We start from the raw sequence: 26041 nt of genomic DNA, 5'->3' as shown, positions 1-26041 counted from the left end.
TTCTTGAGACAATTTGCCAATTCTGCTGTCTGCAGAGTTGGTGGGAAATTTGATGGAGATATTTCTTAAGATTTTTCTCATGGTAAATTATGTTTTTAAGTCTATTATTTTTAATTAAATTTATTGAGGTGACATTGGTTAATAAAATTATGTAAGTTTCAAGTGTACAATTCTATAATACATCATCTGTATATTGTATTTTGTGTTCACCACCCAGAGTCAGTTCTCCTTCTGTCACCATATTTTAACGCCTTTTACACTTTTCTTTCTCTCCCCCTCTTCCCTTTCCTCTGGTAACCACTAAACTTGTCTGTGTCTATGAGTTTTTGTTTGTTTGTTTTGTTCATTTGTTGTTTTCAGCTTTATATCCCACATATGAGTGAAATCATATGGTTCTCGACTTTTTCCATCTTGAGAATATCATGCTAAGTGAAGTAAGTCAGACGAGAATTATTTTAAGAAGGAAATGTAGGCTCATTTTAGAGTGGCAGACAGGAAGGCAGAAACTTATTTTGCATTCATTCTTATTTACATGGGTCCTAAGTCACTGTTTAAAATAGGAATCTTGTAAAACTAGCTTGGAAGCATGTGAAGGGTTAATGTTTACAAAGACCTTTGAGTTACTATCAGTGGAGCTATTATATAAATAAATTGCTTATTTATAAATTTGCATATTTGCAGTGTATATTATCTGGCACTTATATTTGGATACTTGATACAAAAGGGAATGATGCATTTACCTTTTTTTTTACTGCGAACAATATTGATAAATGCTGAGTGGATGAGTAATTATCTTTCATATTTTAGAAAGCAGAAAATTCTTAGTTTATAATGAATATGATGTAGTAGGATGCCATAACGATTTTGTGTGCTTGTTTCCCATCTGACATACAAATGCATGGTAGATGGTTTGCTTGCTTTCTTTCTCCTTCTGGTTTACCACTTCAGTTCTCCCAAATTGCTAATATCCTATTTCCTCTTTCATTAGAAATCATATCCACATCCACAAAGGTAGGAGAAGCCTAATTTTATGTGGCAGCATGATTTAAAGGGACCTCTACTCAGAAAGCTATGGTTGATTTAACTACTAATTACCCATATGATTGTGACACGAGGTTGGGTTGGGCTTCTCCTATTTTGGTTTTGTTGTTTTCAGGCCCAGAGTACATAACTTTTCATGCATATGCATGTGGAAATTTTAATTGAGCACATACGCCATGCTAGGCACTGTATTAAAGTTCATCTTGCTTGAGCTTTATTGTCAAGTTGGAGACAATTCAATAGGGCGTTTTTCCAAGATAAGGGAACAGTAGGGAACTATACAAGTGTGTCAAAGAAGCATAAGGATCTGTGGAACCAGAGAGGGTTTCCCAGAGAAGGTGACCCTGCTGATAAAAGAGAAGAGGCAAGGCAGAGGAGAGGAGAAGATGATGTGCCTGCCATCCAGAGGGAAGCATAGGTACGGTGGCGTGGGGCAAGACAGCCTGGTAGTCCAGGGGCCAAAAGTCATTTAATAATGGCTGGAATGTTCTGAAATCTGGTGTGATTTCTATAATTTCTTTGTGTAATATTCATCAAAGTTTTATTTTCAACACATATTATGGCACCTGTTACGTCTTCAGTGGGATGTGGCAGTGAATAAAACAAAGGCCCTGTTGTATTTGTTCAAGCAGCTTACCATCTATGGTAGGAGAATGGTAAACAGAGGAAGGAATATACTCCAAAATAATACATTATGCGGTATTTCAGGAGCTGACAAAACAGGCTCAATTTTCTAGAGAAAAATGTCACTTGAAATTATTAAAGTCGAGCATCCGCTTTCTCTGCCAGCATGTTGTGCCAAAGGGACTACAGAAGAGATGGGTGAGCGTGGTGGCATGGCCGAGGGAGCCTCTTCATGGTGGTCACGCCGGGAGAAGAGGTGACGTGTGGGAAGGGAAGGCAGGAGGAGCCACTGTGTGGTCCAGTTTGGCATCCTGAGCTGAGAGTTGTCCACGTCCATTTTTCATATAATTCACAACTAGCAAAGGTGAAATGCCTCCCCTATTCCTTGCTAGTTGCTTGAAATCAATCCATTCTTCTTTGTATATTCTATGAGGTTTTTTTCTGACTTTGGTAATTGGTCTTGAAAGCAATTTAGTGGGTCTCCACTAGTTTTGTTTTTGTTTTAATGAAATAAAATAGAAAATAGCAAAGTGCAGCAAGCAAGGAAATAAATTGTTTTATGAGTGTTTGTGTGTGTGTGTGTGTGTGTCTGTCTGTGTAGCAAGTTAGGATATAAACTATTTTTCTTGCATTAGATAAACTGGGTCATATGAGTACATTTTTGTCTTCTTTGGTGAAACTTATATGACTGCTAGTAAAATTTTGGCCTTTTGTTTATTAAGGATTTCTTGTAGAGTATGGAGTCACTGTGCTGGACTGAAATGCCAGTGGTCTGGGCCCTCATAACTCTAACCCCAAAGAGGCATGTGCTTTGGACGAATTGTAGGCTTTTTGTGAACCTCATTGTTTTCAGTCTAAAAAGAGACTTGACCTAGGTGAGTTCTTATACTCCCTTCCAGCCAAGATTCTGGACTTGGTTCTCTCTCTAAAGTAGTTGAGTATAAAAAATGAGTCGTCTTAAAAATTGATTGAGCGTTTTCACAAACCTGATATCATTTCAGAGAGGTGGTCCTAGGAGTAAAAACAAAAGCCTGAAGCAAAAAAACAAAGATGGCTTACTAGCACAGGACCTTGGTTTCTGACAGAACTTGCTTGTCCCTCCCCCTAAAAAGGTGATGGTCCACTGCATGCAAACAAACCCTGTAAATGACATGGCCTGGCATCTAGGTAACAGAACCTCCAAAAAAATGCCGAGTTGAGAAAATGTTGCTTGGGATCTCAACCCCTACACTGGACAGTTATATGGGCTACTTGTCCCCAAAACGAGGAAGTTGTGAGAGCTGCAGAGACACCAGTACTAGAGAGGGAGGGGCACCTCTAGACCCATTATCCATTTTCCGTTGTCGGGTCTCCATATATTAGAAGTGTTCCCTTACTCCTTTGTGAGATGTCATGGTGACGGAAGGTATCTTCCAGGTACCTTTTTACCACATGTGCAGTAGGGAACATCAGTGCAGAGGGACTCTCCAGTCTCATTTCCTTTGGTACCTGAAGGCTACCTAAAAAGGTAATCCAACCATAAAATAAAGCAACAGAACTCGTTTATCCCACTGATGTGTTTGGGTATTTAGAGTCTGTTTTCTTGTAGGAGCTTACCTGTATTCTGAGATAGCAGCAATTAAACTGAGCTAAGTGTAGCGAAATAGTATATGTTATAAACTAAGTTAAAATTCTCAAAGGGCTCTCTGCTTGTAGCAGTTTCTTACTATTATGGAGCACAAAAGGGGGGGGCGGGGGCGGGGGGGGGGGCACCAGAAAGACAGAGCTGCTAACAACCCCATTTGTGGCATTGTTAGGCAGTTCTGTTGACACATGAATACATTTCATATGATTATCATAAAATTGGGGCCTGGAAATTGAGCAGCCATGCTGCTGCATTTCAGACTCACATTTGTAATAAGCCGTAATAAAGTAAACATTTTAAATGGATGTAAGAATAGGCATTACTTGTGATCACAAATGTATGTTCAATTGACGTGCTTTTGAAGCTCAATTTAACAAAGCAAACAAATTTCCTGGCGTTATCAACATAATTGTTCTCACTGTTGCGTTTTGGTTTCTAAAAAGTAATTTAAGCACAAAAACCAAGTCGCTAAAAAACAAAACCAGCAAAAGGAATGTAACCAAGAATGAGCCACTTTTCCTTTTTTCATGTCAGATTTTTTTTTTTAAGTCTCCAATGTTCACTGTGCCACTTCCTGTAACGTGCCAAACCATTGCCAACCTGTGTCACTTGGAGTTCATATTTCATGATTTAATTTGCGGTTAAACCCAGCTGTTTGCTGTGCCATCACCAGGCTCTGGAGTGGGACTACACAGCTTTGGTCTGCTAGTGAAACTCCGGGCTGTGACAGTTAAAGCAGGCACTTACCCCCTCCCCTTTCTTAAGGACAGAAAAGACTAGATTATCCATTTAACACCAAAGTGGGGGGAAGCATGACTATACGTAAATTTAACACCAATTAGATGGTGGGATTTGAAGGGCTCTTGTTCCTGGAGTATTCCAAAAGCAAAAATGGAAATGATAGTGGTGACATCTGATGTGTGGTGCCCAGGCAGTTAAAGCAGTGATAGTTTGGACCCTCTGGGCACAAAACAGTGCCAGGAGGTGATCACTGTGTCTTCTGTGGCAGCTGGCAAACAGAGCAAATGATACAGCGTTCTCAGCTTGTTAACTTTCCCACACGCCATAGTGTTCTCCAATTTTGAATAAACCCCCCTTCCTGTACTGTCATTGGGCTAGAGCAGACCCTCACGTAGCAAGTGTGTGGCGACAGTGGAAGTCGAAGGAGCTCAGGGTTGCAGGTGCACTGGCCTAAAAATTGGCAAAGGCACCGCATGGCATCGGCATCGGTAGGCAGAGGGCTCCTCAAAGACTCACACAGTGATGTCTGGTAGTCATCAGAGTTGAGCTGACTCTAAACTTTAGAGGGGGGCACACTGGTGTGAGAATAGCTCATAAAATACCGATGAGTTAAAAGCATTTCTGCCAAGCTTGCCTCTTACCTGATATATTATTTTTGTATTAAGCACCAAGATCGTGCTAAGTACTCTTTACAGGAAAGTGTAAAGCCACCTGCCTTATTTATCCTCAGACTTAATTCCAAGTAGTTTATCACTATAGCCCAGAAAATAATTTCATTCCTAATAGGTAACCACAACTACCTTATTCAGAATAGACTCTCTGAAGACTTGATAAGAGCAGTTGAGCGGTCAACATCCAAAGCTATGAGGATTATTTTGCCCATGTAATTTTGATTTTTGTTCTTTATTCCCACTCGGAGACATTCCCACTATCCTTACCAAGACAGGACTAGAACAAAAACCCAAGGAAGTGTGGGGGTGGAGGGAGGGAGGAAACTAAATGAGAAATTTAATCTGGTCCTAAATGAAATCTCCAGGAGAAGTGAACTGTGACAATTCTGATCTTTCAAAGATTGGGCAATCAGATACTTCTGAATGTAGAAATCTTTAGATAATACCCAGTATTTTTGTGCATGTTACATACATGCATAAGTTTTTGTAAAGATCCTTTTTTTTTCAAGTTTGAAAATAAAAGCAGATAAACCACTTGCCAGGACAGAAAACACTTTTGAATCACTAGAGCCTACTAAACAGTTAACCAGCTCTAGTCATCGCTGAAATCTTTCTTTGTTGAATGTTACTCACCTGAAAAGCACTTTATCTCTGTTTCACAGACCTGGCTTAGCACACTTAGAACTTCCTTTGTCTTCTCCACATCTTTTCCCTACGCACTTTTGAGATTTCTCCCACTTTGTTCCTCCTAACTTCTTTCCAGACCTCTTTTAATCAGACTAGTATTAGCAAATCCATGGCACATGAGGGCAGGTGCTGTTTGGTTTTGTTTGTTTCTTTTGCTCATGTGCAGCCTGTATTTCGTATCATTTCTGTTTTAGAAAGCTATATTACATTAAACTTAAGGTAAAGTGCCCTGCACAGGTTTTTAATAAATGTTACTCCTCCCCCATTCTCCTCCCCATGAAGGAAAAAAAAAAAAAAAAATCTCAGCCAATAATTTTAAAAATAAATATCTCCTATGAAAATATCTTGGGTAAAAATATTAAGTTAGCTTTGAGTACAAGTTACTAAAATAATGAATTAGCTACTTTCCCTGCTTTTATACCTCCTCGATGCATGAATGTTCACACACATATAGATACAGTAATTAATAGAGATAATAGGGGTTGCATTTTAGTACTTGAATATTTCAGAATAAAAGAATTTGATTTGATGATCTCCAAGCTTTCTATCAGCTCCAAAATACTGGATTTTGTGAAAGGTAGTTGTGGTATGTTTTGGAAAAGAAATTTTTTTCAAGGAAGGTATTTAGGAAGTGTGACACTTGATGCAGGTAATTTATTATCATCATTTTCAAACTTTCAACATCTTCTGAATGGCTTTTTATATCCCCAATACCTGGAACTGATGAGGCAGATTTATATAGGTCCATTGTGAATATCATTCAAAGAGTACATAGAGACACAAAATAGAACCCCCCTTAGGGTTCTGAGCAGTGTTATTACCACTCAGTATTTACATAATGCCTTTGTCCAGGATATAATAACTCCAGGATTTCTTTCTCAAAGAAGAAGAAATAAGTTGTTGAGAAAGTGTATATAAAAATAGAATTCATTGTGCATGGCAAAGAGAAAAAAAATGACTGGATGGCCGGTTGGATATACAGAAGGCAGTTTCCTGCTTCTGTGGTTCCTTAGGTCTCAGTGGGAGTCTGCGCTGACCCAAGGTACTGACTGTGAGAAAGGAGTCCTGGGGAGCTTTGCTTGCTCAGATGGGTCCTAGTCCCCACAAGTGCATTGCCACTACACTAAGGAGGTCTGGGCACCCCAGCTAACCATGCAGAGGTGTGTGGATCTTTGTGCTTTCGTGCCTGTTAGTGCTGCTAGAGCAAACTGAGTCATTGTAAAGTGTTTACAAGATGATCAAAAAAGAACTTCCGCATTTTTGTTGGTGTTCTAAATGGTAGGCAAACAGGAAGGAAATCTTCATTGTAGCATTTATTATAATAGCATTGATCTAATAGGAAATCTATTATTACAGCATTTTGGTTTATTGCCACATGCCATGTAGATCTATCTGGGGGACAGTTCTCTTAAGGTCTCTATAAAAAGGGCATAGTTGAATAGTTGGGTTTAAAACTTGGGTGAGAGAAAGGCGATAAAGTTACATATTACCAGACATGTTGCTAAAGGAATAAAAAAAATGAACATTATTGAATTCAAATTGTTAGCGAGCCCTTGGAAAGTAAACAAAGGACACTTGAGGTACATTTGAACTGTGCATTAACATCTTAATGAATTGCCTACCTCAAACATTAGATCCAGTGTATTGTGAACTTTGTTAAGCATGGATATTTAGTGATCATTAAAACGATTTTAAGTTAGGTGTTTGTTACTGCCAGAAGTGGACCATTTACCAAATCCAGTCTGATGGATACACTTTATTTGCTTTGGTTGTGGCACAGACATCTTAAAAAAACAAGCAACATTAGGTAAGTCTGTCATACTTAAAACTATTTAGGAAGAAAAACAAGTGTTAGACACGCATATTGCAGTTTGGCCTCCTCCCCATGTTAATGATAGATTGCAAAGCTTTCCCTGGTTGTGTGTTGTTTTGATTATCCTAAGCATACACTGAATGCATGATCTGTTTGTAATTCTCATCACGCTCAGTACTAACCAAACAGGGAGCAATACATCGTGCCATCGTTTGGCAGTCTATTTAGTGAGCCATTGCCATTACCTCCCCTTACCTGGCAGAGCGCCTGCTTTGTCACATGACCTTTTCCTTTTGCTCGTCATGCCCATGGAAAGGTCATTCAATCCAATAATGACTTCTCATTTGGTCTAGAAATCAGACAAAAGCTTTGCAGCTGTGAAATGCAGCCCATTTTAAAATTAACCTATTGTAAATCCTTAATGATTGAGAAATTCTGCAATTTGCTATGATTTGTGTTTTGTGCTGCAAACAGAATAGCAAACAGAAGAGATGATACAGGTCAGAATGGTGTGCATTTGGAAAGTGAAGGAAAAGTTGACAGACACTGTGCTTGGTTCAAGCCAATATGTGATGCCCTTCTGCCTTTCTCACACATCACCTCATCTTCCACTCACAGACTCTCCCAAGTGGAATGCAATCCTTGGAAATAATTACTTAAATTACAGTTTATTATACAAGAGGTAAAATTGTCCACAAGTGTAGTCTACTTTTGCCTCTTTAAATACAACCTAGAGCCTAGATTCTTAGGGAAAGGGAAGGCACAGGTTTTTGATTCACAAAGGCCTAGAATTTGAATGTGATTCCAAAACAAATTAGCTTTGTATCCTTACACAAGTCACTTAAACTCTCTGCGCCTCAGTTTCCACATTTGGAAATCTCATTGGATTCTCATACAGCTTAAATTAGATACTGTATTAGAAAACCTAGCAGGGTTAATATATTAGGTTGATGCAAAAGTAATTGCAGTTTTAAAGGTTAAAAATAATTGCAAAAACCACAATTACTTTTGCACCAACCTAATAATATGTTTCTCTGCTGCTTCCTAGCTCTGAGACCCTAATCAAATTACCTAACTCCTTTGTGCTTCTGCTTCTCTGTCTGTAAAAATGGGGATAGTTCCTAGGGTTGTTGTGAGGATTAAATAAATTAATCCATGCAAAGCACTTAGAACAGTACTCAACACCTAGTAAGGATTCAGCAATTATTAACGATTCTGGTTGACAGATAATTAAATAGATAACCAACAAAAAGTGTGTTTACAAATACTGATAAGTGATGTGGAAACTGTTGAAACAATCTGAGAGACAGTGATGGCTTGGACTGTGGATGACACTGGCAGTAAGAGAGGGGACAGACAGACATAGTCAGAGTAGATTTTGGAGATAGAATTGGTAGTCTCTGGTAATGAATTGAATGTGAGGGAAAATAAAAGAGGAAGAGGTCAGGCAGACACCAAGGTTTTTGTCATGAGAAACTAGGTTAATGGAGTTTCCACTTATTGAGAGAAAAAGCAAGAGAAGAGGTTTGGGGGAAGACGAAGAGCTGAGTTTTGAACATGTTGGTTTTGAGAAGTCAATGGGCTCTCAAATAAAGGTGTCTAAAAGATGGCTAGAGTCTCTCTCTCTCATATAATAAAAGGGTATAATATAGCATAAGAGAAAGAGTTTGGGAATGAGTCAGGCTTATGTGAGACCCTTTTCAAAGGCTTGTAGAGAACATTTCTTTATTTTTGGTTCCTTCAAAATGCAAAAATCTTAAGATCTTTTTCACCTCAGGCCTTACGACACACTATTAATCACTATTTGAAGTATGTGTCTCCCTTCACTCCCTCCCACTTATTTCCCTCCGTCTCTTCCTCTTTTTCTCCCTCTCTACCCCCCTCTCCCTCTCTTCCTTCCTTCTTTCCATAAGCTGGCTTCTTATCCTGTAAATCTCAACCTAAATATCATCTCGTTAGACTACGCCACCTAAAACCAGGCATCTTTTTTCCTGCATTACTCCTTATTATATACTCTGTTTTCTTCATAGCCCTTATCATAATTTGTAATTATCTACTTGACTGTTACTGGACTATACATTTCCAAGGCCAGGGACTGTGCGGATACCACCAGTCCACACCCTGTGCCTGGCTCCTGGCCGCTGTCTGTCAGAAGGCAGGAAGGATGGGGCTATAGCTCAGTGCTGTGGCTGATTTAGGACCAATGTCTTTGTGTTTTCATATGACTGGCTTTTTATGCTTATGTGCACAGAGTTTCTGTACCCGACATCAGGCAAAATCTGAGTAGGAAAATAACCTTGTTTGTTTCAGTCTACATTTACTGTGCACCGAGTCCCAGGCTCTGTAATAGCTGGTGGGATATGAAATGGCATCGTGAGATTGGACAGGGAGACCTGTATTTGAGACTTGGCTGTTTCGTCTTCTAGGCCTGTGACTTTTGCTGAGATATTTGAATTACTCTAAGCTTTAGTCTCCATGCACTAATGTAGTTGAAGGGCAGTAATATAATTCCTACCTCATAAGATTATGGTACAAATTGAATGAGATTATTTGCATAGATCATGAATTTATAATGCTTTGCACATACTAAGTGCTCAATAAGTTATTACTATCTCTTTGTATAAAGGTGAATCATACAATTCTAGAAATGGTTGATATTGCTTGACCACGGGCAGGCACAAAATCTTCCTTTGTCTTTCCCTTTCTTCTCCTTGTTCTTCACTGTCAAGGGAGAAATGCTGCCTGTAATACCACGATAGCAAAAACTAGTCATGCCATCACCTCTAGCTTAGCACCCAGAAATAGACGTGGCGTTATGCTTATTTAAATGACAAACTGAGAGTATTTAAGCCTTAAAACGTTTTGTTTTGTTTGTGGGGTTAGAAAGAAAGGGTGAAAGGAGGAAGGAGGCAGAGAAAAGCTAGAGGTAGTACTAGCTTATTTAGCCAGCCTTCAACAAGCAAACTGGGTGATAAACTGAGGCTCCTGATTCTCCTGAATTCGGTAAACATTCTTCCTGAGGCTCTGCCCTGGACTGAGCACGGTGCTGATAATGGGGAGATCAGTGAGGAGGACATATTTTATTAGTTGATCAAGTGCATGAAATTAACTTGATAGATATTTCATTCTGTACCACGATCTATTTTCTGCACCTCAAGCAAAGTTTTTTTACTATTCTGGTTGGTTTCCACTAAGTGCTATTTGTGAGTTTAGACACTAGGATTGGGGGAAGGATGAATGAAAAGAATTTAGGGCAGAGGTCGTCAAAATTTCTTGGTTTATTTTGCCTCATAGAGCACCTCTAAGCCACAAGAAGTACCTAACAGGTGCCATTTCTGCAGTGGATAGATCCAATCAACCGAGTAAGTGTTTATGTCTTAACAATTTAGCACATGTTAAGGCATGCATAACTTCTCAAACCCTGGAATCAGGTAGTATACCACCATCATTTACTGATCCACACTGATTTTTGTGATACTTGGTTTTTATCACAATAATTGCCCAAAACTCAGCTTTGCAAAAATTTAATATCATCTGAAGGAATCTCATTAAAACTGTGAACACCCTCTGACTAGTAGCTTGCATGCTGTCCAACACATACTACTGTGTTTCCTAAAAATGTAAAATACATTTTACACAGTGCCTCTGTGAGTTTGCTGCAGTACCCTGGGTGCCTCATGGCACAGCTTGGGAACTGTGGGCTTAGGGCCTTATTCCAAGACTTTCTGTTTTCTCTTTAAATGTTTATCTCTTCTTACTGTTTTGTACCTCTACATTATAAGCCAACCTGATGTTATTTCATTTTTTATGAAACATACTTTATCTTAGGAATTTTTCTATTATTAAAACTTTAAAAAGTAAAGCATGTGTAATGAAGGAAGTTTGGACAATACAACAGAACACAGAGAAGAAAATAAGTCATTCCTAATTCCACTATCCATTAATAACTACTATTAACCTTGTTGTTTTATCTGTCCAATTATTTTATATGAAGATTTATTGTATTTTGAATAATAACTATTACTAACTGATTTTATTAGAAGGTAATAGTCTGTAATATAACAGGAGTTTCATACCTAGAAGTTGTGACTTGTCTGTAATTACCATTAGGATAAATAACATATCTGGCCACTTTCTTTTTATTTGATACTTTCATAAGTTGAATGCCTGATTGGTGGGCTTGAAGACCCCCTCCATTTATGAGGGAAAGACTTTCTGCTGCTGTATTTCTAACCTAGCAAAAGCAAGGTGTGTTATTTACATGGCAGTTCTTCATTATAGAAGCACAAACACAAATAGATTTTAATGGAGCAACATGTTTCTTTTGTAAGTGGTAGAGCTGGGGTATTTTTTAAAAGGGCAACTTGTCAAATGTTTTACTTCCTCCAGTGGATGGATGCACTTTCTAAAAGTAATATATTGTGACCCTACTATAATGTAGTAGTTCTTAAAGATTACCTAATAATTCAGATTTAAACTATATTTTTCTGATACCACAAGGAAAACTTTTATAATTCCATTTTATTTCTGATTCATTTGTTGCTTTATTTTCTCTGCCTTCCTAAGTAGTAGAAATTGAAGTTATTTACATAAAAAAAAAACATTTTTGTGTGTGAGTTCATTTACGTGAGATATGTGTTTAAAATCTACCTTCTGTTACAATATAGAGGTTGAACTGAAATTATCAAAAAATAGAATTGTAACTTCAGAAAAGAAAAAATGGCTTAGCTCTTGAGAGTAGTTCACAAAAGATGGAGTGAAAACCTCTAAGTACAAACATATATTCATATTTAGAGTTTCATTGTCTCTCACTCTCTTACTCTCATACTCATTCCTTCTCTCCCTCCCTCCCTCCCTCTCGTTCTCTCAATAATAATTTTAAATTCTGATTAAAACACGTGGTGGCAAACAGTTTCTTAGCATAGCCTGGACTGTTGAAGAGCCATTTTGTTCTTATAAAATCCTGGTAAAGTCCCCCAGGGCTGACTCAAGGGCTGGAGCAGAGAAAATACAAGATGAACCTGGCATAGTATCTTGTATTGCCAGGAAGTAAATGCTAAAAATAAATAAGTAAAAGTGGAAGCAGGTTAAAAGGACACAGGAGTCCACCTGAGATAGTTCCCAGTGGTGAAAACTACTAGAACAATTTGAGCAACAAAATAAATGACAATAATTTTATTAAAAACCAAAGAATAAATACCCGTGAGTCCATACTGATACAGATAAGCCAATAAATAAATGAGGGCGACGGGACATATCTTTTTGTACAGAAGTCCAGATGATAAATGTAGAAGGAGTGGAGAAAATAGAATATTCTATTTGAACACCACAGTAATGATTTCTGCAGGCAGGATTCACAGATGGATGCTAAGAAAATAAGTTATATAAGTGATAGATAATAATTTGAAAGTAAGTATTTTTTATATAAAATTGAAAAAGTTATTGTAAGAAAAAAATAAGTATGTTTTTAAAATACAAAATAAGTGAGCAAAACTTTAAGGAGAAGCATGATATTTGTATAGCCTCAGAATATCTCTCTGAAGAAACATATTAATTTCCGTGGTAGTTTTAATTAATGTCCACAAGTTCTTTGATACCCGTCTTGCCAGGAAGTGGAGCTTACCTCCCTTATCCTTGAGTGGGGCTGGAAATAGTGACTTGTAACTATCCAATAGAGCATGGAAAGGAGAAAAATAGTAGCTTTACAGTAGAGAAACCTGGCAGACACCATCAGTGGTCAGGGTAAACATCACCAGTAATAAATCCTGTTGTTATCATCTACCACCAGATACTATGCATTGAGAAGGGCACTTCACTTCTCTTTCATTCTTCCCCCAAATCCATAATCTCAGTCTAATCATGAGAACACATTAGAAAATCCCAAATTGAGAAACAGCCTACAAAATATCTGACTAGTACTCTTCAAAAGTATTAGGGAAAGCCTGAGAAACTGTCACAGATCAGAAGAGTAAGGAATCATGACAACTAAATGCAATGTCGTTTCCTGGATTGAATCCTTGAACAAATAAAGAAAAGACATTAGTGGAAAAACTGATGAAGTCTGAATAAAGTCTATAGTTTAGGTAATTATGTTGTACTAATGTTAATTTCTTAGGGTTGATAAATGTACCATGATATGTAAAATGTTAACATGAGGGGAGTTGGCTGGCTGAAATACCGGAAACCTCATTACTATCTTTATAATTTTTCTGTAAATCTAAAATTGTTTCAAAATTGAAAGTTATAAAACAACAACTCTCTGGTGGCTTCCTCGTTCTAAGTATGTTTGTTATTTGAAAGTGTCTCCAGAGCAATTTAGTTCAGAGAAATCCCCCTGCCCATCATTCCAAGCCTTTGTGCAGTTTCTCTAAAAGAAAGATGAGCTCTTGATAGCAAAACAGCCCTCAAGGAGCAAGCGCAGTAAGTTTTAGAGGCTTCTGTCCCACCACTAGAAATAGAAACACATCTTCACATGCTCTGCAAGTCCATTTAGTCAACACTGATGGCTTGCCTTTTGTGACTTGGTACTGCTCCCAGCACCTAGCTTACAAAGAGTATTCTGTAAAGACAGTGCAGAGTGGAGCAGCTGTGATTCTACCTGACTTTGTTTTGGGTCCTTCATTCCAGGGATTGTCATTGAGCTCCTAATTTAAAATCTCCAAAGTTATTAGATCTGGTTTCATCTGACTGTCTCTTAATCCCAGATTATTGGTAGACTTAAATAGTATAAAAAGTATGGTACTCCATAAGATGCACACATGAAAAAAATTTTTTCAATATAAAATACACTATATATTGCTCTTTAAAAAAAACAAACAGTAAAATCTCATTAATTCAATGTAATTATGCATACAAGTATGAAATCCCGATTTATAAATGTTTTTTTTTATTACTTTCAAGCTCTTATTAACTCAAACTAGGATAACAGAGTTTATTATTGAAGGCCTAGTGGGGCTCCGTTTTAGGAGATAGTAATATGTAATTGGCAGAGGATGATTATTGTCATAGTGACAAATTAGAATTTATTACCAAAATTAAACTCCTCCTCTGTATGCCAATCATTTTCTTGATCTAACCATTAGTGAAAACTGTCTTAATTTGTGCACATATTGAAGGTATTCTTTTTATGAGTTATGTAGATATGTTTTACCACCTAACCAAATGAATACCTTGCAGTATGTCTATCTTGGGAGTAAAACTGGTGTGAGCAATGAAGAACAATGTACTGTTCTTGAACATAGAAATAAGTTTAGGTTAGTATAGTGGCAGGTGCATGCATTTTCTGGAAAGCTTTGTTTTCTGGATTATTAATGCATGCCCAAGTAGATACACAGATACTTAATAATAGTGCTTAATTGCTGTAGTCAGATTGAGCAACACATAATTTATAGCAATTCTGAAACTAGGAACACAAGAATGATAAGCTATACGACAAAGACTTACTACAATTGCTAGTCAGTAAAAGTACAGACTGCACATGTTGATAGCAAGCCATTCTTGTAAAATGCACGTGACATAATTTTCTTGACAGCTGTTTTCAAAGTCTGCCTTCCCATGCCATCCTGGTTTCTTTAGTGAATTTACTTGTAAAGTTTTTTTTTTTTTTTTAATAAGCAATGTTTCATTTCCCAATTTTATATTCAATTAAAATTTCACCAGTTGGCTAGTATGTGCCAGGTACTTTCATTTATGGTTCTTCCAGTGTCTCAATATTAGGAACTTCTTTGTCCATTTTATAAATTAGAAAACGGAGATTGAAAGGTTTAGACACTTACCTCTGTTTAGGCCCTACATTTGGTTTAATATAAATGTGGTTACCTAACTGAGAGTTGCCTAATACATGAACATAGATAACGTATCAAAATAAAAGGAGGTGGATCCCTAGAAAGAAAGGAGGAGGAGTTGAGACTAGAATAATGAATCTCTGAGAGTAAATTTAGCAAGTTTGCTAAGTGGAACATCACTTTTTTTGGCAGGTCTGGTTCCAGAGCCACCAAATGTATTGGACCTGTAGTATATGTTGAAAATGCAAATTGTCCAATTAAGTGTAATAACTCATTAAGGGAAAAGAAATAATACAATTTGAAAGTTTTTGTGAAGACATGTACTGCCTAATCTGTGAATTGAAAGCATCTTTTAAAATTTGCTTCCCTTCATATTCCTAGGTGGTAGTGAATATGTGGGTAGAAAAATAAGAGCATTTCAAATAATGCTAATGAAGTTAAATGATTGCAATCTACCATATTGTGAGGAGAAGTTGTTAGCTGTGAAAGATGAGGACAGAATTAAAATATTACCATGACTGGCATTTGATTTGAAAACTGCAAAGATAAGCTTAGGTTCCTATTTATGAAAACCATTCTCACAGACTGATAAAATATCTTTTAAAAGGTTTTATAGTTACCATGGATACTTGTTAGCTTTGATAGAGTAAGTTGTAATACATATTTAATCATCTGAGGTGAAGTAGCCTAAAAAAACCTACCAACTAAATCAAAAGTAGCTTCTTCCCTAAATTTATACTAGTTTGGAGGTGGAAAGGATAAATAGCCTAAAGATTAGCTCTTTGGTTAATCATCACTGCTTCCAAAGCAAGGCACTTAGGATGCACATTGCCTGAATTTTATTCTGATGTTACTTTTATATGTAACTTTTTCTGTTAACTAGTAAAGGGCATTTCTTAGGTTTTGACATAGGAATTTAGATGGTGAGACCTTTTGGCAAGTTGATGAAACAGAAGAAGCAGACTCGATTTCTAAGTCATAGGGACACAGACGGTATTGAAGGCATTGGTCCCTATGGTAACATATTTGCCTTTGGCCCAGAAGGGGCTGGTTTCTGCTTAGCTTTTTTTAATTGCTATATATTGACAGCCATTTTCATGACTATTTATAAAATGTCGGATTAATGAGCGTGTGTACAAGGTACTGCATACCATACCCTTAGGCTTGATTAGACACCTCAGATGACAAAGAGATCTGCATGAAGAGTTCCTGAGGTGTTTTTGTCATTTCCTAATGCGTCTGTCACATAGTAGAAGCAAAAAGCCTTTCAAATGATTTAAATATTTTCCTCAATTCTCTTTTAAAACAGGTGACAAAAGAGCTAAAACAGTATGACAACAAAATTATAGAATGCAAATTTGAGAACAACAGCTGGGTCTTCATGAGACAGAGAACAGACAAAAGTTTTCCTAATGCCTACAACACTGCCATGGGTGAGTATGACAACCTACCAATGCTTGGTACATTAAAAAAAAAGAAGAAGGTGGTAAGGTGTGAGAACCAAAATGTGCTGTGTTAGTTGTTCAGCCTGATGGGGCATGCAGTCATGTGGACCCCCATCCTTGCTTGCTGGGATGAGGGTTCTGGCAGGTCCGTACCCTGGTTGGCTCCAATCGATTTGTAGGTTCTCCTTTGTAGACAGACCTGTGGGCTTGTGCCCATGTGCTGGGGAGAGAAGTTTAAAGGGCAGGACAATGGGCTGTCTGCAAGTTGAATTTGTTGAACAACAACAAAAGCCATGATAATTTCAGATCTATTCAAAACTATAACAACCATTGTTTGCCAGATGGTAAAAGACAAAATTAGCAGGGGAAAATTTAATTTCCAGCTCCTAAAATAGCTTTACAAACAAGGGAGAACAAAGTAAATGAAAGCCGTTAAACCCGCCCCCCCCCCAAAAAAAAAAAAAAAAAAGAAGAAGAAGAAGAAAAAAAACCCCTAAAACCTGCTGTGCTATCCTTTGGGTACAATATGAGTACTTTGGGAATTCAGAATAGTAAGTTTCTTTCATGGGGAACAACACAAATTAATCACGTTTATAGGGTAAACTACTCCTAGTAGCAGTTGTTGCTCTGGATTGCATTTTTAGTGGAGTTGAGAAAAACAGATATAAAGGAAAATTAAAGGTTAGTAGAAAGTGTACCTTTAGAGTACTTAGTTGGTAATGATGATGATTATCTGATAAGCTTATGAGAAAATACAGAAATTGCCAGTTTGGTTTGCAGCTTAAAAGTTATTACTATTGTACATTTAAAGGTTCTGTTGTAACTACCATCTATGTTCAGACAAGATGAGTTAATTTCGAAAATAGAAATAATTAAGCCAGTTTCTTTTTCCCCCAAAACCAAATAGGTAAAATTAAAAGGACTGGCACTAAATTTTGATCACGTAAGAAAATAAGCTTTATTTGTTAGTAATTTTATTATACCTTACTTGAAACAAGTTATTAGAAGAAAATAATATTATCTACCCCCTCCAGTGAAATCTCCCTATTCAGTGGGAATGGTGGCTGGTATTGTGTTATATGCTTCTCAGTGTGGACTGCTTCCTGAGAGAAAGACTGAGGGACTGGAGCACAAATTATTTGTAGAAGTTTTGGTGAAATATGGACTAAAGTGTGATGGATGCACTGTGCTCGATTAGAATCCTATAAAAACTGTTCGGGAGGGATAGAAACCATAGTGAATACATGCTTATAACCCAAGTACTTGGTTTTGGTTTAAAATTGATCGCACAGTAAAGAGTAGCCGCTAGAAAAATACTCATTTGGGGGGCGGAGAGGGAGGAGAATAGTTTAATCTGAAGCTTGTCATCCAAGCCGGTGAAATGGAAGTGTTTAGCATATTGAGATGAAAACCTTTCCCCTTTCTCATCTCCCTGTGGTGAGTCAGCTGCCTTAATTAACCCTCGCGTGAGACACGTGTCTTCCTTTGTCCACAGCTGTGTGCAACAGCATCTCCAACCCTGTCACCAAGGAGATGCTATTTGAGTTCATCGACAGATGTGCGGCAGCTTCTCAAGGACAGAAACGAAAGCATCATCTGGACCCTGACACGGAGCTCATGCCTCCACCGCCTCCCAAAAGACCGCGCCCTTTGACCTAAGACCAGCCTCTGACTTTAGGATTGAAAGATGAGTGAGAACAAAAATGCTGTTGCCCCATTTGCAGCCAGAGAAATTCAAAACAGAATGTGGCTTGATGTTGATACACATTTGAATTTTTTTTTTGAAGAAAAGTATTGTAGCCAGCCTGTACATATTTGATGCATTTGTTTCCTTCGTGCTACAGTACATCATGGACTTAAACATTTTATTTATATCTGATAAACTCAGCCTTACCTTGTGGAATCTGAAGATTGAAATATCCAAAGGTTTAAACAAGATTGAAATCAATGAAAAAGAGGCCTTGTTTATATATGGATACCATCTACTTTTAATTTATAAAGTTAGCAATCTGGAACTGAGAGCGCATAGAACACTGTATTTTTTAGAAATTGTATTTCAGCTATGTTAAAATTTCCTTTTAAAACATTTAGACAGTGGCATTAAACATTCTTGTTGTCGTTCATCATGGATTTCCTACATTTCTGAGATTCTTATATTCAAAAACAAATGACAAGGTTGTTAAGTATTGTACTATATTAGACAACTTGGTCTGGCTTTATCATTTTAAGAAGGTTTTTTTTTTTGAAATGTAAAAGTAAAAGAGTAAAGCTCCATTTTTGTGAATTACGTCCTTTCTAACGGAAATATATTGAGTATTTTCATCTGTGTCTGTTGTTTGAACTATAATATCAGATCTCCAGTGTGCCCATGGTGGCGGTGGTTTTGAGCTACTTCCCAGAACTTAGATGTCCACCACCAGGGCCCTTACATACTGTTTCCTGGGAAACTTCTTGTTGTTGTTGTTTTTAATGCCAGGACGACTGCTTTACCTCAGTGGTATCAGCACCTTGTAAATTACATTAAAACACACAATTCACTGTGATTATGGGAGTGACATCAAACACAAGCAATGCTGTGTTAGTTCCCTCGAACAAAACGGCAAAGGAAATGCCAGCTGACCCTTTGATTAGAAGGTAATGTCAATGGAATAGAATGCTGCCACTGGGAAAGGCTCTCCCACTGCTACCTAAATTGAGAGGCAAAGAGTAGACATCTGTAGGAACTAAACATCAAGAAAGCCAAGACATTTATTTTCAAAGCCAGAATTCTATCTATAGTTTTTTCTGGGAATGCTATTTCTGTTGTATGTCTGAATTTTAAAACGTTTACTGATAGATAATGGATTTAAAGAGCAGCTAATTGGTCATCTGCCATTGTTGAGAAATTGTGTTCTGATTGGTTTGTGAAGGAATCTGAGAATTAGCCGATTAAGAGGCTAATGTATTTATTTTTAGAGGTACAAGTTTTAAGTATGTGTATTTAAAACAAATTTTCATGATCTGAATTTTATATATGTCTATGCATATATACGTGAGTATATGCAATAGTGTATATTCTTCTACTAACGTAGTCAGACATGAAAATCTAAACGACTTACCTAGTAGACTGAATATCTGACAGGATTTCTATATGTTATAGCACAGGTTAACCAAAAATGTATTTATATTCACCTGAGTTTTAATGTTTTTAAACAAACTTTTCTCTTGCAGTGCTTTTCTATACGAAATACTAGAGTCATGCTTGGCCTTTTTCCTTTGTTGTCCCCAAGTTCTGTAATGTATAGTGAATTTATCCAAAACGCCATTTTAGTGTTTCTTTCCTAGAGTGTTTTTGTGCATTTGGGTGCTAAAGGGAATAAAACACATGACCACCACAATGGCTGCAGAAAGATGGAAATTTGTTAAAGTTCCACAGTCTCTTGTACAAAGTGGATCTAAAAAAAGCCTATGCAACTCTGACGTCTACTTCACCTGGATTAGTTCCTCTTTTCATACAGTATGTTGCTTTCTCCTGAGTCTGTGTAAATGCAGGGCTCTTGTGGGTATAAGAGCAAGCTTTTGCCAGTGATCTTTAATGGAGTTAAAATGTTTATGGTAATTGTAACCTTTTAAATGAGTTATGTGAAAAGATCATCTCATTTTTAATACACCCAGATATTTTCTCCATACCTGTGTGCATTTTCCAGCAGTTAATTTTTCTTTTCCTTTCAGATATAGTGAAGTATAATAGTTGGCCTTATAAGTAGACTGCATTTAGTCCCTGAACACACTACCATCTGCAGTATCATAAAAAGTCATCTAGAAAGTCAGGGGAGGGGAAAATCTAGAGGCAGGATTTGGAATATCAGGAAGGAAACACTTCCCTTCTCAGCCCACTTCACAATAACTGGTTTTTGACACTGATGTTTTGTTGGCAAGAATAAGACAACTTTTCTGAGTTATCACATATAAAAGCTTTTGCATCGTGTTTGAAAAGGATGTGGACGACTCGACTGTCTGGATGGTTATATTTGCTTTCCATGAAATGCTCAGAAAATGTCAGGACATTCCTTCTCTAATTGTGTGTCAGTGTGTATTGTAATAAAACTACTGATTTAAAATAACAGGAAGTTGTATCTACTTGGTTGTATTTGTGATGCTGTCTCTGTGTCCCTTTATCTAACTGATGCTTTTATGTCCCTTCTATTGCTGGCATCAGAGCCTACTGGTATCAGCCATACCCAACGTAATCTATCTGCTTGTTTTACATTCTAGAGATGATCATACAGACTTGGAAAATCCTCTATTTTTCTTCCTGAGAAACCAAGAAATTTGATTGACACAAGGGATATAGTTTATACCTTTTGGAATGTGGGGGGTAGGGGGTAAAGCACATCTTTATATGATATTTATAGTACTTCTGTTCATCCACCTCATCTTAGCATCTTGGATAGATATTGTGACATTATTCTTAATGCATTTAATTCTTTTAGAATACTCAGCAACAAATATTCTGAAATGATGAAGTAATGTCCTACCAATTTTTTTGTTCACTATGCATTTTTGTAGTTCACTGTGCATTTTTAAATGCTTAAATGATACCACCATTTTGAACTACTTGTATAGTTCTTTCTGGTCAAAAAAACCTAGAAAGTCAAGAACCAAATACTTCTAGGTGGAGAAAACCAATGTAGGGGAGAGAACCCTACGCTAGATCCAGACACCAAATTCTAGGTAGGCTCTGCCTCTCATTGGTTCTGTTCTCTCTAGAACTCATCTCTCCCCTCCCCCATCTATAAAATCCCAAGATTGGGCCAGATGATCAAAAAGAACCTTTTCAGGTCTAACATAATTCTTGTGTAAAAGGCAGTGCTTTTTAAATACCCTATATTCACAATAATAGCAGTTTTATTGATTATTGATTATTCACGAAGCACCAAGATTGTCCTAAACACAACGACTCTATGCAGGCAGGTACTGTCATTAACCTCGTTTTGTAGTTGAGGAACCTGGGATTCAGAGAGTTAAGTAACCCAAGGTAACATAGCTAGTAAGTTGTGAGCTGCCATTGGTTTTCTGACTAATTAATTGTACAGTAAGTACTCTTGTTACAGGCCTTGCGTGGACGACTGCTTCCACGCCAGGCTCCCAGACTATTTAACTTGTTTCTTTCGTGCTAACAGGTGGTGGTAGGCTTCAAACACCTCTCTGCAAAAACGGGAGATCAAGTTTGGAGCAGGGAAGTACATTTTTAGGACCTTGTTTAACTACTTATTTAACAATAGTTAAATGTGAGTGACGCAGAGGCCATGGAAAGAAGTTTAATATTTTCTTTAAGATGCTAAATTCCAAAGATGTCATAGGATGAAACAAATGACAAAATTACACACCGGGCCCACATTTTCCTGAGCGTTGGTAGTCAGCTCTCTACCCTGAGGCTTTGGCAGGTCACTGTCAGCCTTAGTAACCCAGATGTGCCCCTGCCTTGACCGGACTCAGGTATCGGGGTGATGACTGCATGATGAGCGAGACAGAGCAAGGCGGTGGTGGAGGGCACTCCAAGCAGGGGCCCCGGTTTCTCAGAGGACTTCACATTGCCAAATCAGTGCCCGGGTCGGGGGTTGGCAGCTGTACTGCTATAGAAGGGCATTTACACAAAATTCTGTTGCCATCATTTAATGAAATAAAGGGAATCTTAATGCCCACAAAGGAAAGAGGACATAATTTAGAAGAAAGGACACGCCTTTGCAAAGAACAAATTTTGTTTTATGAAAGACTTGCTACACTGTCCTTTGCTTCTACATTTCACCACAAACTGGTAAACACTTTCCTGGACCAGCGTTGGGAATCATTGCATAGGTGAAATTCCAGACAAGGAGCTTGTAAGTGGGGAGCAGGTAAGAAGACCTTCAGGAAGGAAGCAGCCCCTGGCTCCCCAGCTACAGGTCATTTCCGTAGCCAGAGTTGACCATTGCAAAATTACCTCACAAAACTTGATTATATTGTGCTCTTGTGATACAGGTGAAAAAACAAAATGACCTGAATGTTTAAAAACAACCAAATAGAACGAATCCTTCAGCTGTTTGAGGTGAAAATTAAGCATGGCCAAATACAACACAGAAAAACAATTTGGCTTGGACAACAAATCAGACTCACAGAGTCACCAGTTTTCACCAGCACACAGTCTGTTTTTCCTTTAGATCACTCCCGCCAGAATGATCCTTCAAAACTGCAAACCTGGCTCCTGTTACTCCTGCCCAGTAAGTGCTCCCTGGCCCATGGCATCTGAGGGCCCCATGAGCAGGCTTCAGTCTGTATGTCCAGGTGTGGGTCTCATACCTGTCCTGTGATGCAGCCATGTGACTCCGTGCTATTCCCAGAACTCCACGCTCTATACCCAGGAACCTTTGCTCATGCTACTGCTTCTGCCAGAACCCGCCAACCTCCCTTCATCTCAGAATCCAGGAGGTCTTCCTGCCATTGACAGCGTCTTAGATCTGCCACTGTAAAGGGGCTCCACAAGCTGAGGAACTGTCATCTTTGTGACCCACAGCGGGCACTCGGCAGTAATTAGGGCAGGAGGTTCAAATGTCTCTTTGTACCTGTGGTCGAGACTCAACATGTATTTGCTATTTTCTCCCTCAGTTCGGCCAGATGTGAGCATAATGTTTTGTCACTCTAGCTTCAGCATAATAGAAACACTGATAACATCTCTTACTTCTTAAGAGTTTCTTCAGAGGCCATCTCTGGTGCATCTTGTATTTAATCCTGATTAGAAGCATCTTGTCTGTTCTTGCCTTTTGCACTGAAAACGAGTGCTTCTGAGGGAAACTTGTCAGCAGGAAGAATCTTAAGTGCATGACCCGGGCTCCTTGCCGTGATACACTCTGAGGGAGGTGCGAGGGAAGTAGTGTTTTTAATCATGTCTTGTTTTTCAGTGCACTTTTACTGAGCTTTCCACTTCTGAAACTAGAAGACTCCTTCTCCCTACCCACCTACTCCCACCCAATTTCTGATGTTTTCAAAGAGAAGTCCTTTGATAACTGCTGAGGCTTTTCAGTTACTTTTAAAAATACATACCAGTTCGTGATCTCTTAGCGTGAATTGGTGCTTCTGGCCGTGTCTGTAGAGTGGGAAAGACAAGTGAAAGATATTGTTCTGGTTGCTGCTGTAGAGGGCTGTTGTTCCAGGATCTAAAGGAATAAGAAGCTTGATAGTTTCTGTAGAAGTTTTGCCTCCCTCTGAAAGCTGTCAGGGGCACGTTGTGGAGTTTTGATCTACGATATAAACACACAGTGTGCTCTGCTACACATTGAAGATGAGGGCTGCCGAGACCCCAGCTGAAGCACACCACGACCAAAACTCTTACTATAAAAGTTTCTTGAAAATTCTACATGTAGGTAGAAACTATACACCTGGCGACATCACATACAATTGGGATGGTGCAGGAGATGGGAAGTGACCTAGGCCTTGGTGGATGGGTGAGGTGGATGGGGTAGAGAAGGTGCAGACAGAAGAAGTGAGGAAGAGTATTTTGGAGGGTTTGTCTAGAGCTTGTGTGAAGGACAGTGGTAGGAAATACGGCTATAATCACTCCATCTTTAACAAATCAACCAACCACCCTTGGCTCCTTGATCTCCTCCTAGCGGCTGACCCATCTCTCTGTTCTCCTTTCCTACTAAATTGCTAGAAGGAGGTGATTGCACGTGTTTACTCCACATCCTTTTCTCCTATTCTCTCGCTAACCCCCTGCCTAACAGGCGAACAGGCTCTCCTCTCTACTGAAGCTTCTCTCGTCACTACCACCAAGGCCCTTTCCAGGGTCAAGTCCACTCCCCTAATTGACCTGTCAGCACCTCAGCATTTGACACAGTTTCTCACTCCCAATGTTTTGTTTTGGGTTTTTTTTTATTTTTACTTTTAATAGGAAATTTCAAAACACACAAAAGTAAGGGAAATGGTAATATAAACTCCCATCTACCAAGTTTCAACAATGATCAATCTGTAGCAGTTTTTGTTTATTTATACACTAACTCGCCCCCCCACTCCACACACACACACCTTATTATTATAAAACAAATCACAAACTACTCTCCTTGTTGAATCCTTTTTGCACTTGGCTTCCAGGCCATTATAGTCCTTCGTTTTCTTTCCTTCTACCTACTGGACTCCCTTGCTGAGCCCTCTTCACCTTCTCAACCTCTACACGTTGTAGATCCCTCCTAATCTTTGAACACTGATATCAACACAAACAATTTCCAAATTTATTTCTAGCCTGGATATTTCTTGTGAATTCTAGACTCAAATAGCCAACTGACAACTTGACATCTTTACTTGGATATCTAATAGTCACCTCAAACTTAATAGATTAAAAACTGAACTTTCCTCCTATAAACTTCCTTCTCTTCCCACCATTTTCTTATAGAGCTTAATGGCAATTGCGTTTCTATAATTGCTTCAGAATCATACTTGATTCTTTTCTTCCTCTGACGCTTCACATCCAATCCATCAGCAAATGCCTTCAACACTACCTTCAAATTACAAACTGCATTTGACAACTTCTCAACCTCTCCAACATGTCGCATCCCATCTCTTGCCTAGAATATTGTAATAGCCTCCAAAATGGTATTCCAGTTTTCACTCCTTCCTCCTCACCCTCCGCCCCCAGCTATTCTCCACACAGCGTCTGTAATATTTTTTAGAACATGTCACTCAACTACTCAAAACCTTCCAGTGCCTTCCACATCATTCAGAATTAAATCCTAAATGCATACCACCGACCACAAAGCCTACATAACTTGGCTCCCAGCTGCCTCTCTGATCTCATCTCTTAGCCTCCTTCTTATTCACTCTGCTCATCCATACTGGTTCCTGTGCTGTTTCTCCAGCTTGCCAAGCACGTTCCCACGTTAGGGACTTTGAACTTGCTCTTCCCTCTACCTGTAAATGCTCTTCCCCTATATATCTACAAGGCTCAGTCTCATTTCATCCAGTTTGCTACACAAATGCTACCTTATCAAAAAGGCCTTCCCTTCCTGACCATCCCATGTGAAATGCCACTCCCATCACCACCAACCATGTTTCCCCGAAAATAAGACCTAGCCGGACAATCGGCTCTAATGCGTCTTTTGAAGCAAAAATTAATATAAGACCCGGACTTATATTATTACATTACATTACATTATATTATATTATATTATATTATATTATATTATATTATATTATATTATATTATATTAAAGACCCAGTCTTATAGTAAAATAAGACCGGATCTTATATTAATTTTTGCTCCAAAAGACGCATTAGAGCTGATTATCCGGCTAGGTCTTATTTTTGGGGAAACACGGTATGCTCTTCCCCTGTTTTATTTTTCTATAAGTACTTAGGATCTAACGTATATATTTACTTGTTTCCCTGCTGTCTGACTCTCCTCTCTAGAATGTAAGTTCTATGAGAACTGAGAGTTTGATTTCATTCATTGCTGTAATTTCAGTATCTAGGCCAGTCTGGCGTAATGCATAGGAATTCAACAAATATTTCTAGAATCTATAAATGAACTAAGATTACATAGTTAGACTGGAGACAGATCACAAAGGGCTTTGAATGTCTGGCTAAGCAGTTAGGCTAAGTGT

General features: G+C 38.3%; 1 protein-coding gene across 2 annotated transcripts in view; it reads left to right on the top strand.

Moving 5' to 3' along the window:
- The window catches only part of RNGTT (RNA guanylyltransferase and 5'-phosphatase), a 240829-nt gene extending 220294 nt beyond the window's left edge, over positions 1 to 20535 (top strand). For both annotated transcript variants that reach the window (XM_019743291.2, XM_019743290.2), the window contains 2 exons: positions 16295 to 16418; positions 17926 to 20535. In XM_019743291.2, the coding sequence (XP_019598850.2) occupies positions 16295 to 16418; positions 17926 to 18089 (288 nt within the window). In that variant the 3' untranslated portion in view covers positions 18090 to 20535. The remainder of the gene's footprint in view (positions 1 to 16294; positions 16419 to 17925) is intronic.
- Positions 20536 to 26041: the final 5506 nt, after the last annotated feature.

This window comes from Rhinolophus sinicus, linkage group LG05, assembly GCF_036562045.2.
Source record: "Rhinolophus sinicus isolate RSC01 linkage group LG05, ASM3656204v1, whole genome shotgun sequence".
Classification (NCBI taxonomy): domain Eukaryota; kingdom Metazoa; phylum Chordata; class Mammalia; order Chiroptera; family Rhinolophidae; genus Rhinolophus; species Rhinolophus sinicus.
This window is presented reverse-complemented; position numbering and strand designations above follow the sequence as displayed.